Genomic DNA, 14,007 nt, shown 5'->3' with positions numbered 1-14,007 from the left:
CGCCCAAAGTCAGCTGGGATAGGCTCCAGCATACCCGCACGACCCTAATGAGGAGAAGCGGTATAGAAAATGGATGGATGTTCAAGACAAAATGTAAGATGTTCTCAGACCAAAGGATATCATCTTCTCCTGCTCCAGATGATTGAGTAGTTTCTCCACAGGGGCGTATCGTCTGAGCGTGGAGGCGGAGCCCACCATCAGCAGTTTGTGTTTGGCCCTGGTGATGGCGACATTCAGGCGGCGCCAGTCCTTCAACAGCTCTCCTAGCTGCGATTCAAAGACACGGGTCAACTTGCTGCCTATTTGCCCACCGTGCAATGGAGAACAACCACAACAATTTACATTTTCTTCTTCTGTCGTGCTCCTGACAAAAGAGAGCAAGATGACGCTCTTGTCCCGCCCTTGGTATCTGTCCACCGTGTTCACCTCCACGCTGCTGAAAGCGGACGACTGCAGCAGTGATGAGATAGTCTTCAGTTGTTGCCTGTAGGGGGCGATGACGCCTATATCGCTGGCCTTACAGCCCGCCTAAAAATCAGGAATGTAAGCCATATTTTGGTAGAGAAACACATGGACTGCTCTTTTATTATGTTATGTGTTGTGGAGGCGTACCTTTAACAAGAGAGACAGCAAAAGGTGGATGACGATGGCCTCGGTGCGATTGCTTATGCCTCCTAGTACCACTGACTCCAAAGCTGGCACCTGAAAGGAGAGAAATGAATGGAAAAAAAAAAGTTATCATTTCATGAGAATATTGTCATAATATTATGAGAAAGAAAAGGAAGAATGAAGTTGTAATTTTTGAAAAATTTAGTTAGGGAAAAAGTAACAATATTACAAAGAGAAAATGTCCAGCGGAAATTATTTAGAGAAAAATGTATTCTAACGAGAAAAAAGTCACAATTTTAAAAGAACCCGGCAATATTATGACAACAAATAATGTCACTTTAGTAGTATAGAGTTGAAAAATTAAAGAAAAAAGACGTTTTTTAAAAAGTCTTAATCGGGGAAATAAACAAAACAAAGAATGAATGAAAGAAGTGTAGTTTTTGGAAAATTGGTTGGGAGGAAAAAGTTATATTACAAGAATAAAGTAAAAATATAATAACGTAATTATTATGATAACAATATTTACTAAATGTTTAACTGTTTGAAAAATGTGAAAAAAAGAGTAAATATTAAGAGAAAACTGATGTGTTCTAACAATAAAAAAGGTCTCAATTTTATCAAAATCAACTTGTAATATTGTGAGAATTAAAAAAAAAAAAAAAAAAGTATATTAAAACACATTTTTTATTTTTTGTAAAGTCGGAATATTATGGGAAACAAACCAAACAAAATAAAGTTGCAATTTTTGCAAAATTAGTTGAGGGGTCATAACATTACGAGAAGAAAACTTACAGAAGATTACTTCAAAAGAAGCTGAAATATTTGGAAAAAAATAAAAAACCTGCAAAAATGGGAGAAAAGGAGCAAAGACCAAAGTTCATACTAATAATGCGCTTTTTCACTTATACCACAAAGCTGAGATCCATTTTTTTCCTGAAATATATAACGTCTTAGCATATATATATGTGTTGGTTTACAAAATATCAAAGAGGTCCTTGCATTCTTTCACTTTTCAGCATGAAGCCGTTGGTGCAAAAAGTTTGGACACCCCTGTTGAAATATATAACAATACATTTCAATCACTTTATATGAATTTGACAGATATTTCAGGACATTATGCATTTACAAGAATGCTGTGTTCTCTGTTATTTTTGTGAGTTTGGGAACAGAAGCCCTTTCCAATTTTGGTCTGAAGCCAAAAAGGTGTGACAAACCCTGCTGTAAACAACACTCGAGCAGATACGAGCAGATGATAATACTGTCTCAAGTTAGATAAGTAGAACTTCAGCTTACCATTGAGCAATCCAAGAAGCAAACTGGGCTGCTAGGTAACAGCGTGGTTTGTATCCACGCCAGATCCTGCTGGGGTTGTGTCCCAGAGAGGGAATCGAGCGCCGACTGAACAGACGGCAGCGTGGGCAGAGAGAGGAGGGCCGTAGCCGTCCTCTCGGAGCCGCACTCCAAGCGTCCGTCGTACATCAAACAGTTGCTGAGAGACATGATCTGCCTGCAAACACATAAGTTAAACATATTATATAATAATATATATTACATACTGTATAATAAATATGATTTGAAAAATTATAGAATTATAAGCATTATTTAGAAGCAGTCTGGTAGAGAACTGATTAATTAACAGAAGGCAAACATTTTCGTTTGGAGCTTGTATGTGTACCTGTTCATGCGATACTGGACATTGAGATGGACCACAGCTTCATTGTGACGCTCCAGTCGCTTAAACAGACTCTCATCCATCCCTAGTGACCTGTCAAAAGTAGTAATAAGAGCATAGACTCACGTAGAGGCTGGGAGATGGCGGGCTCAAGACCCACTATTTCTGAAATGGCACCTTGCTTCCTGGTTTTGCACAATAGGGGGCAGCTGTTGGTGGTCTCCCACCAGGACGAATCTGTTGGCGTAGAACAGAGGGCCCAGACAGATGGGCTGGCTGATTTGAGACGCTTCATCCACGATGCAGAAATCAAATCGCCGTCGTGAGAAAATCGGATGCCTGATGCCCATGCAGGTGGTCCCCACGACCAGCTTGTAGGCAAAACGAAAGGAAGATAGATGGATATTAATAAGCCAAGTTAAATTGAATTGTTAAATTAGCTGGCTAAGCATCAAATCAAAATGGCAGTTGTGCCTCCTCACCTCTTTGCTGTAAAGCCGCTCAAGTTCTGACAGTGTATGAACTCCTTTCTTCCGGATACTTTCCTCTGTATACGGAAGGATGTCTGGATGGACCTACAGAGAGAACCAGACAAAGTCTTCCATTTCATTAGCTACACCTGCATGACCTTAGGAGTACCGAGAGTTGTATCCAAATGTGGTCTTGCAAAACAAACCTTTTGTCCTTGCCCGAGACGCAGGAAGCCAACTTTGAAGCGTTTGAGCTTCAACAGGATGTTGTCCACCGCAGAGTGTGTGTAGCTGGTCAGCAACACACTGAAACCACATGCGTGAAGAATGCGAACCTGCGAGGAAGGTAGTCAGAGACAATAAAGGGACTATGGGCAGGGTGCATCATGAATATCATTGAGGTTTATAAACGTACCAGGGTGCAGATGGTGGTGGTTTTGCCCGTGCCCGGCATGCCAACTATCAGTGTGTAGTCTTTAGATAACAACACTTTCTTCATGGCCTGCTTCTGGGGCTTGTTCAGACCTGCAAACACATGCATACTAATGTGTTAAGTGTATTTCATCAATCAGTGCTGTATGACCTAGGTTCCCAAAGTGGGGTACACGAGTACGTGAATAAAATGAAAAACAATCAGTGCCTAACACAATTACGAGTGCACCTGAACGCCTCGCGCAGGCGCAAGGAGACCGGAGCAGAAAGGAGACAGAGCATGAAGTTGTTCATTGTCCTGTGTGCATCATATGAACAAATAAGTACATTTTGTGCATTAAGGGTGTTTAAACTCGAAGATTTCATTTGTATTGATGTTCTAATCCCCGCACGACGCAGCGGTGAAAACCTGTCACTGTGAGTGGGGCATCTGAGCCTGCAAATGAGTCTTTACCGCTGGTTGTGTGTATTTTTGTACTTCGTACACTGGTTTATTTTGATTAAGCTTTCCCCTTCAATTTGGTGTTAAATTAATAAACAGATTTAAACCACAGCCAGTGTGAGTGGAAAAAAATAATAAGTGAAGCTCAATTCAACCCCTTCAAACGGAAGGATGCCAACATCACACAGGGACAAAAGATATGTAGAATGATTATTAGGATGATTATTATCCATTTATCAGTGCTCATGTGAAACTTTTATCAAAATGTGAGCATGCAGAATACACTTTTTTGACCAGGAAATACTATAAAATTAATTAACCAATTAACTATGTTCAATATTTCAAGTTCATTAAGATAAAAGGGTTTATGTTTTTAAGTAAGAGTAGGGGATACATGGCTTCAGGTCAAATGTCTGAAGGGGTACGCGACAGTAATAAGTTTGGGAACCACTGCTTTATGACACATCATATTACCTCTCGTTTATCGAAGTTTAAAATGGTTCCAGACCCGACCGTGATGAGTGAATTTCCCCGAAGTAGGATTCCTTATTTATAGATCAAATACCCTTTATTTTCATAGTTAGAGCATAGGAAACCTGTTTACGACCTTGTAAATACACTTTTTCACATTATTAGAGCCCTCTAGACATGAAATACCACCACTATAGTCGCCGTTACACTTGTATTACACAATAATAATAATAGAGATAATCAGAGAAAATAAGCAATTTAAGACATAAATAAAGCTTGTACTCGTGTTTGTTGAACACAACGAACATTATTAGTATTGTCATTACTGACACCGAGAGACCAGTGTAGAACTACTTTCACAATTTCAATGCGTCTTTTTCTTATCTTCCTTATACATGAGGGTTTTCTGCCATACAGTATACTGACGCCCTGGCAAGACGTGGTGTCAGAAAGTCCTCCCATACTCAGAGATTTGTCTGTTTCCTTGGGTCACAAGGCGGATGCAAGTTATCCAGCTGGCACGGCCCAGAATGCACCAGGACTCGTGGAGGTGAAGATGAGTTTCTTGTATAAGTAAGTGGGCTTAAAGACGTCATGCCACGATTACATACAGTAGCAAGGTACTGGAGCTGTGCATCTACAAGCCTTACCAACTCATTCACTTCATTTTGCCATTTTTATGCTGGAAAATGCTTAATTTAGCCAAAACATACAGTACATCAAATTTGCTTCAATATGTTCTGTATATGTTTTGACTAGTAATAGGCATATTCAACCACAAAACAGCATGATTTTTTAAATAAATATATGTTTGGAGTGAAGCCGTGAAAATCAATCCGTGATGTGGCGATGAACAACTGTAATACTAAAAAAGCAACTATTGCCAAACGTGGTACTCGAAAGCCTAGTTCACAACCGAATGTAGGATTTTGTGACCATGCGATTTTTGGCGTTCCCCCAAATCTCAGTTTTTTTTTTGTTTTTTGTTTGTGGTGACCAGGAAGTAGTAACATCTCGACACGCATGGAGGACGTACGAAATATCTGAACATGCGTTGGCTGCAGGGTGCACAACATACAGTGCATGGGAATCCGCAAGTGCCCAAACCTGACACCAAAGATACACATTGGCCGCACGGACCATGCACAAAGATGTACGAAGTGTGTAAGTTTGTCTTGCACCCTGAAAAAACGTAAGCGCCCTTAGAGTTTGACATGACAGAGAACCTCTACCGCTCAAAAATCAACACATCACATGCTCCTTTCTTGCGTTTTTTTGCACGTAGACCGGCCGTAGGAGCCTGGACGACTGAGTGTGACCCCCAGGCTTAAGGCAAGGTTGCATATACAGTACTACACTAAACTAATCTTAATGTTTTGTTCCCACTGCTGCACAAGCCAGTCTAAAGATATATTAAGCGTTTAGTGCCTCCAGTGCTGCCCACACTGGTGTATAAATGTGAATGAACTAGAGGTGGTGGTCAGAGAAGCCGTAGGTGCAAACCGGCAGCCACATTTCCATCTGTCTACGCCAGGGCAGCTGTGGCTACAGATGTACTGTATATTCCACCACCAGTGTGTGACTGTGGAGTAAATGAATAGTCGGTTTCACTGTGAAGCACTTTGGGTATCTTGTAAAAAGGCAATATTAAATCCAATCCGTTGCTGTTAGTAGTCCAGTGGTAGCACTACATAGTAGTGGTAGATGCTACAGCATTTGAGCAGTGATGGAATAATACAGCTGTAATGATGTGACAGCAGAAGTGATTATGAGGGGAAAGAAAAGCTTTAAGAAAAACCTGTGAGTATGTTTGCCACGGTGTCCTTTGCCTCTCTGGGCAGAACTGAACTGAGATTGGAAATAAACTCCGGAGGACGATGATCTACAACCAACTCCCTCAGGCGATTACTACACAGACAAAATTAAAAGGTTAAAATGCATGAATAAAAGAGCATAAATGTGTGCTTGTTTAAGTAGTTCATGTAGACAACAATGTTCCAAAGTGTAGCAACTACCTGTCTTGGCTGCTCTCCATCAGTCTGGAGATATTGGTGAGGTGAGTGCTGAAGCCCACAACTCCTTCATCTGCATCAAGACGAAACACCTCACTGCTGAGCTTTGACACATCTCTGCAACAGACATTCAACTGTCATTGGCTGGAGACCATGCCGGAATCAGGAGACTTATACTGTATGAGTCCTCACCTGTCCAGAGTACAAGTGATGAATGTCGCGCTGACGTCACACAGATAGCCGGTTGCCAGAGCGACAAAACGACCTCCCTGGTCACTGAGAACAACACGATCCCCACTGGCAAGGCCGCAGCTGCTTGTACTGCACGCCTTGTTAGTTTGCCGGAAACGATGAAGGAAAACTCCCTCCGACTGGATGCTCACATGGCCACTTAGCTGAAGGTTCCCGACACAACTCCCGTTCTTCTCGCTAGAAGCAGATAACTGATTTAATCCAATCCAATACACTTTCAAATATGGCTGATCCATCAGATGGCGCTGTTTTTTTTTCTTCCTTCCAAATAACGTGATTCAAATGGTGAATGCAATAATCCCTTGTTCATGGTGTGTAATTGGTTCAAGACCCAACCGTGACGTGTGAATTTTCACCAGTAGGATTTCTTCCATAGATAGAATATTTTCATAGGGCATAGAAAACCTGTTTACAACCTTCTAATTACGGTTACAGAGAGAAAGAAAATAAGGCATATTAGAAATAAATAAGACATAACAGGCTCACAGGTTAGCATTGGGAGGGTTTCTTGTTTTTTTTGTACAGCGCACTTCCTGCAGTGGCTATTGTGTCATCAATGTAACATTACTGACACCTAGTGACCAGTGTAGAATACTACATATCACGTATTTGAATGAGTCTTCTGAGCGCCTTATCTTTGCATTTTCATTCATTTAGCCATTTATATGCTTGAAAATCCTTCAATCCTGTTATTAAATATGCATTTTTTTTTTTACTAATAATAGGCCATAGTCATCCACAAAACAGCAATAATTTATCTTGTATCTTACTTATATCTTGAAAAACTGTGACAGAGTGAAGCCGAAAAATTCGAGCTATGAAGGGGTGAGGGACGACTGTATAGAGTTGTAAAAATACTATTTTTTTTATGAGCCCAAGAAAATAGAGGCACTCTGTGTAAAAATGTCTCCTTAAATAGCAAATGTCATACTTTTGTGAAACCTCTTAAATTATGTTTATTTGGAAGGATTTAATGAACATACAATAAACTGCAGTAAACATGCCACATTTAGCAGGCTCAGTTTCCAGTTGAACAGAAGAAGAATTAAATCTAGTGTGATGATAGTGTGATGGTTTATGGAGGCAAAATCATAAAAACTGCAGCCCGGCGACTCTCGACTGGAGCGGAGTGTCAAAAACTTCTGTTCCTTACTGCATGAGTAATCTTCTCAGCGTCCTTTTTGTGATGTTTTTAGAGTAAATTTAAATGCTCGAATTAACGCCTCTTCAGTTAAACACCGAGTCCACAAAAGCAAATAACCACCACGATCTCCAATTAGCGTCAAGTCAAAAAACATGAGCGTTAACAGCTTTGGCTGTAGGCAACCTCCTGATGTAGCTGTTTTTAATCAACTCCATGTGCGCAGTCGTGGAGGATCTGTATGATTATACATGTGTTAAAAGAAAACCTTGTGTAGCTCCGGCAACCATAATTGAAGAATAATAGACATAAAACTGACAAAAGCCGAATGAAATGCTGACAGAATGTCAGCAACTAGCGTGACAGACAGTGCTATCATAGCAGAGCATGCGTCAAAGCAAGTCTGGATGCCATTATCATTAGAAGATGGTTTACCTCTCCTCGGGTGTCTGGAGCCACACCCGCTTCCGGCCATTCTTAGCCTCCATGCTTACGGCTTCGAGACTACACAGCAGCAACCAGTGGGCGAAATAATTTAAATGTGTGGCACTTAAGTGACTTGTCTCCTGCTGCAGAAAGTCATCACTGAGGTCTGTGGAGGCGCCTTCCAACACCCTGGTGAGAAAAGATGGAGGAAGTTAATGGGTCTGTCCAATTCAGTCACAATTATGCAACTAAAAGAAAAGAGGTTACCTTTCATATAGTGCGCAGTTTCTCCTTTGAGGGCAATACTGGCACGTCTTTTTGTCCGTCACGATGTCTGGAAGTCTAGTAAGGTGACTTCCCTCCACTCCTTTCTGCACGCGGTTGTGTACATAATGAATCATGGTGTTCCGCAGCTTCAGCAACTCTAGTGTGAACAAAAACATTGAAATTATGTACAAGATGTACTTTTCTTTTCTTTTTTTTTTTTTTTTTTACAACCTTGCCTATCTATTTTAAGGGATTTCAGCAGTATCACTAGTTTGTAACTATATTTCTGAAATCATTTATTACAGTATGGTACAGCTTCTCAAGGGACTTAGAAATGTAATTGGATATACTTTAAAGTAGTCAGTGTACAGCTCCCCTCCCTATATGTAGGACTGCAACAATAATTCCGGGAAAAAACTCACTCCTGATTCTTAGTAGTGGCAGATAGAAACCGCCAACACGTGGCTCACGATCGACTGGCCAATCTCTGGGACTTTTCCGGTTGATCGCAAAAATATTAGGAGCAATAAATGTATCTGTATCTGTATCTGTGCCCACCCCACCTGGAGAGTGACCAACAAGCACGCATTTTGACCACTAAACAAGACCGTACGCCTCGCCGCTCTCCAGGCACGCAAGCCCCACCCCAGAGCCCAGTCCCCAAAACCTGGCCAGAGATGCCACACCACGGCACACCAACTCGCCCCGCAAGCAACAAGCATTGAGCAAGAAGAGTACAGAGGTTGAGAGCGAGGGCTGCCCTGGCTATGAGCTCCCTCTGGTGGCCTGGCTGCCATGGCTGCCGGGCAGCCATTGACCAATGAACTGCTCTGCTGGGAATAATGCATTATGGGAAGAAGAAGAATAGTTGCTGTTTTTTTTATTTTAAACTCATATTGGTACTTGTCTTGTATATTTCTGAGATACTTTTTGAGTGTTAAGTGATGATTTTAGGACATGTGCAGCCCATAGTCCGGTGTGGCTTATACTGTATATGTACAAATCTGTTTTTCTCACTAAATTTTGTGGTTGCGGCTTAAACACTCGTGCATCTTATACACTGGAAATTACGGTAAATGTTCTAAAATGGTTCCATTATCTTTTCTTTTATATGCCAAAGAATATATGGTGATATACAATTGTGTCATTGTTGCAAGAGGCTGCAATGCATATCGCAAAATGGATTTTTGGCCACATCACATTGGCCATCTCTACTGATCACTATCAAAAGTGAGCATTATTATCTTCTTAAAGGCCAATCTTTTCATAGAACATTTTTGGACAATCAATCTCAAAAACATCACAGATTTGATCAATTGCAAGACTACATTTGCTATTTATAGACTTGAATGCCACATTTGCAAAGTATTCTACATTGAAATGACAAAAAGACAACTACAAGACAGACTGGCGGAGCATAAATATGATATTCGCACAGGAAACACCAACTACGCTATGGCCAGACACTTTTTGGATTTCCACACCAGTAATCCTACCAGTCTAAGAGCACATGGAATAGACCATATAACGGACACCATATGACAAGGAAACAGGATTAAAGATTTGAAACAATGTGAGAGCTTTTGGATTTATAAATTTTAAGCCACAACATACCCAGGCTGGAATGAGGGCATTGATTTCACTGTGTTTTTATAGACTGCTTTGTTCCTTTTTTTCCCCTTTTTTTTTCACTGCCATCTGGTGGTGTTATGCCGAAATGGTGTGCTTTCACACCTATGTGGTGTGACACGCCCTCTTGCAGGTGGAGAAGCCCTATTGGTGGAACATCTGATTTAAACTCACATGGTGTATTTTGACATGTTTTTGTCCCTCTGATGAAAGCCGGATGGCTGAAACACGTTGGGGCTGAATAAGGTCCATTAAGACATGCCATAAAAAATAATAAAAGGCATTTTAACAGTGCCTTGGATTTTTGCAGTTTTTGGTGAGCTCTTTTACTGGACCGCATTCGATGTAGGTGTACCTAATGAAGTGTCCAGTTAAGAGTATTTAATGCAACATTGGATGCTTGGCGGAGCGTTACTGACCTCTGTGGTCCATGTGGCTGGCCACAACAGGATGCAGGTTTCCAGTCTTCAGGTAAAGCAGAAACCCAGCTGGAGGATTGTATCTCTCCAACGTCATCAAGGTGTATAGAATCACCTGGAAAAAGACACAACACATGATGACACAATTTTGAATCTACATGAAATACCTGTGAAAATGTCTTAAAAGACTTTGGTCACAGCAGCTTTCTAACAACCTGACTGCGATGTTCTATCGAGTTGGACTCCCTTCCAGTTTTCAGCTCCAAGGGAATGGTCTTCATTTCAGAGGATTTGGAGCTGACATTTCTTGCTCTTTGGATTCGAACCCGTGCCGTCAGATCAATCTTCCCTTTCAAACCGAATCGTGGTGACCACACATTCTCTTCGATGTCGGCCAGCTCTGTCATGGTAGCAGTGGCAGAATCCTGCAACCTGCCTGCAGCCCCACTGTTATTTGATCTGATGTCACATTTGAACAATAAAAAAAAACGGGACTTATTTAATATCGGAATAATGACTTTTAAATAGATGTGAATGTTTGTCAGTTGCATGTTCACACATTTTGAGGCTGATGGGTTTTGGCGATGGTGAGCTGAGGTATTCCTTTGCCCAATGCTCCATTGAGGGCAGATAATCATATAGCTCCTGCTTCATCTCGTCCTGAGTTACACCCAAACTGTACCTACACACACACACACACACACACACACACACACACACACACACACACACACACACACTTGAATGAGACATCTCACTTTACTGCTATATGCCTCTGCTGGGGGAAAAAACAAAACAAAAAACTTACATGTCTCCGAGGTGCTGGGGACTGTGCAGAGCCTCATCAGCCATTTTGGACAAAGTGTCCAGAGAGAAGTCTTTAGCTGTGGCTGCTGTCTGGAACACTTGGTGGACGATAGTGCCGTTCAACATCTGCTTGGAGCCGCCGTCAAAACTCTACGTCACAGTAAACAGAAGAGAACGCGAGATGGTTTTGCAATTTGGTCCTCCAAGAGTAAGTCTTCCCAAAGGTGGTCAATCACACCATTTAAGTGGTCCATCAGCAGACCTGCCAACTTTAGAGAAATTTTAGTGAGTCTGTCCAATTCAGTCATAATTGTGCAACTATAAGAAAAGAGGTTACCTTTCATATAGTGCATGGGCTCCTCCCCCCAAACCTAATATCAAAGTTACAATTTGTGGCCGATAATAGCAGATCACTTAAAAATACATATTGTTATTCATTTTAATCTTCACATACTTCTAATCAATGAGTCGTGTTAAACGTGAGCATGTCCTCACTCATTAATATTATACGACATCATTGTGACCTCATTCACATTCAGGACAATAATATGATACTTCAATATATTGCTGGGTTTCAACTACATGACCTAGAGGCAGGTCACATCACCTCTGGTGAGCAGATGAGGAGCCAGCATAAGCTCCAGCCGCATACACACTCAGTATGTTTGTGTAATATTTTGGAAATTAAAGTGAGTAACAGTGCATGTCATTAAAATGATTCGATCCAATTGTGTGAGTGCACATGGTGTGAAGCATGCAGACATAAAATGGTTGAAAACAAAACGATCAAAAAGCAGTGAAGGCTTATCTTCAGCATCAGACATAATGAAAAATGCTTCTAACATTTCTATTTGTGTTCTTACTCCAAATGAAGACAATGAAGATGAATTATACTTTCAAAGTGAAAGGAAATCATTTAAACATTGTACCTTAAATATCTCTCCCAACACTGCCCTCCTCATACAACGTATAGAGCTGGAGATGCTGGTGCCTGAAACAAGACTATCAGGATGTAAAACTAGCAGGCCTTGTTCTCTGTCCACCAGCCAGCATCCAGAATCAGAGCGGCCCTCCAGATGGACCACATCGCCGCAACTGATGGGCGTCATCTCCCTGGGACGAAAACAGAGGTTAGAACATTTACCATCATATATGAGACGTGAAAATTACCAGAAGGGCTACCATCCATCTTTCATAAGACATGTCTCGGTGGGATGCAGAGATCTGAAACGTGTTATGGTCAGGAGTTTTTGACCAGGACTCTCCTCCACATTTAAAACCCAGTAGCGGTTGTTGGGACCTCCGCAGAGAATCACATAATCAGGTAACTTACTGCAGAGAGAGCAAACATCATCAGTCCACAAGGAGTTTGAAGTACCGACAATACAATAAACAGTACACACCCATTCACAGAATCTTGTGTGTGTTTCTTACCGAAGTTTTTCTTTAGACAGAAGACTTTCACTCAGCCCCATCTGCTCTGTGAACCAACTCTCATCCAACCTGTCTTCCAAAGGAAATGCTGACGTGGTCCCTGCTTCACCTTAATTTGGAGAATGACAACACCACACCCAAAGTGAGGAAGAATTATAGCCGTCTTCCTCGGTTAAGCGTCCTGGACCACATTACCTCCACCTTGCTTCTCATCCGATGTTTTTTTCATTTCATGCTCGTCCCCGACTGTTTTTGGAGCTTCTTTCGCCACCGACTCAAGCATTCTGTCTACTACATGCTTCTGTGCTGCAGAACTGATAGCGTCATCGTCAGGCATGTGCACATAGGCTGCTACAATGCTGCTTTCTGTCCCCTTCTGCTCCGTTATGGCGGTAAAAACAGACACATTTTTGTCTCTGTCTTTCTCGTGGCTGAGTGAAGGTGTATTAGCGGTTCTTTGTCTCTTCGCATCATGGAGGTCCTCAGAAGGGCTCAAGAGTCTTTTCAATGAATCTCTTTGCCTCTCAGTCATGACACTCAGTCCATTACAGTGAGAACTTTGACAGACGGGGGATCCCTGGACAGGTTTCCCCATAGTTGATTCTTCACTCCTGGGTTCAGGGCTCAGGTCCTTGTGGCCTCCTCTTGGAGATGAAGGTGTAATCTGACTACTTGGGGTCTCAGGAACCAATAGGAGGTCTGGTGTGGAGGGAATAAGGTTCTGAAGATCCCTGAGGATGGTCCTCTTTAAAGGGGAGTAAGATCTGGTAGTGAAGACACCCTCATCTTTGGCTTGCATGTCAGTGTTACAGAGCACAGAGCTGGTTAGTGGTGACTTAGGGGGCAAAGTCTGAAAGCAAACACATTCATAATTGGCAATTTAAAAAATGATAATACTGATTAAAAACAAACCAAAAGTTACCATACCATATTAGAAGTTTAACTGTATGCAGTATATAATACAACACAATGCAATGTTCTTTACATAACTCCAGGTTAGTATTTGCTGAAAAAAGCCTGTCAGACTTTGCAAAAGTATTAGTAATTTCCATGGTTTTTGTATAAATGCAATACTATGCACCTTGTTTGGAGAAGTAAAGAAGGCAGAGATGTGTCTCTGCCCTCCTGTTGCCACCTAAGAAAGAAAAAAAAGCAAGTTAGTTAACAGAACTTCCATATCCAGGTAGCGCCGCTCTCAGTCAGTATCGATGAACAGTAACATGTCTCCTTCGTTTACGAAACCACGACTACAATAAGGCAGAAGAGGTGTTAAATGTATAATTGCAGTAGAAATCACAGATGTGAACCCACCTTTGGTATCTTCAGCTTGGTTCTGTTCATGATAACTTGAGCATAAAAACAATGGCTACTTCCTCGTATGTGTGCAATAAGCAAAGCACGACTATTCAAACACTAAAGTAGGTAGAGCATCGCTAAGGTTATCTTTGTACGGTTAGCGATGATGTGACAACAATCCAACAAAAAGTATTGACGTTTTGTTTCCGAACAACAACCGCTAGCTTC

The 14,007-nt window shown here is 41.5% G+C and overlaps 1 protein-coding gene across 1 annotated transcript in view; it reads right to left on the bottom strand.

Moving 5' to 3' along the window:
• The window catches only part of dna2 (DNA replication helicase/nuclease 2), a 16,473-nt gene extending 2,466 nt beyond the window's left edge, over window positions 1-14,007 (bottom strand). The window contains exons 1-24 of the mRNA XM_054770087.1: window positions 13,795-14,007; window positions 13,565-13,618; window positions 12,679-13,333; window positions 12,484-12,592; window positions 12,232-12,381; window positions 11,979-12,162; window positions 11,051-11,199; window positions 10,802-10,924; window positions 10,458-10,701; window positions 10,243-10,357; window positions 8,195-8,351; window positions 7,937-8,116; window positions 6,301-6,537; window positions 6,112-6,225; window positions 5,895-6,004; window positions 3,167-3,276; window positions 2,958-3,086; window positions 2,764-2,856; window positions 2,459-2,652; window positions 2,285-2,374; window positions 1,903-2,116; window positions 613-702; window positions 343-528; window positions 121-267 (exon numbers count right to left, since the gene is read on the bottom strand). Of these exons, the coding sequence (XP_054626062.1) occupies window positions 121-267; window positions 343-528; window positions 613-702; window positions 1,903-2,116; window positions 2,285-2,374; window positions 2,459-2,652; window positions 2,764-2,856; window positions 2,958-3,086; window positions 3,167-3,276; window positions 5,895-6,004; window positions 6,112-6,225; window positions 6,301-6,537; window positions 7,937-8,116; window positions 8,195-8,351; window positions 10,243-10,357; window positions 10,458-10,701; window positions 10,802-10,924; window positions 11,051-11,199; window positions 11,979-12,162; window positions 12,232-12,381; window positions 12,484-12,592; window positions 12,679-13,333; window positions 13,565-13,618; window positions 13,795-13,824 (3,864 nt within the window). The 5' untranslated portion in view covers window positions 13,825-14,007. The remainder of the gene's footprint in view (window positions 1-120; window positions 268-342; window positions 529-612; window positions 703-1,902; window positions 2,117-2,284; window positions 2,375-2,458; window positions 2,653-2,763; window positions 2,857-2,957; window positions 3,087-3,166; window positions 3,277-5,894; window positions 6,005-6,111; window positions 6,226-6,300; window positions 6,538-7,936; window positions 8,117-8,194; window positions 8,352-10,242; window positions 10,358-10,457; window positions 10,702-10,801; window positions 10,925-11,050; window positions 11,200-11,978; window positions 12,163-12,231; window positions 12,382-12,483; window positions 12,593-12,678; window positions 13,334-13,564; window positions 13,619-13,794) is intronic.

The sequence above is a fragment of the Dunckerocampus dactyliophorus genome, chromosome 3, assembly GCF_027744805.1.
Source record: "Dunckerocampus dactyliophorus isolate RoL2022-P2 chromosome 3, RoL_Ddac_1.1, whole genome shotgun sequence".
Lineage (NCBI taxonomy): Eukaryota > Metazoa > Chordata > Actinopteri > Syngnathiformes > Syngnathidae > Dunckerocampus > Dunckerocampus dactyliophorus.
Note: the sequence above shows the minus strand (reverse complement) of the source record. Positions and strands in the feature narration are given on the sequence as shown.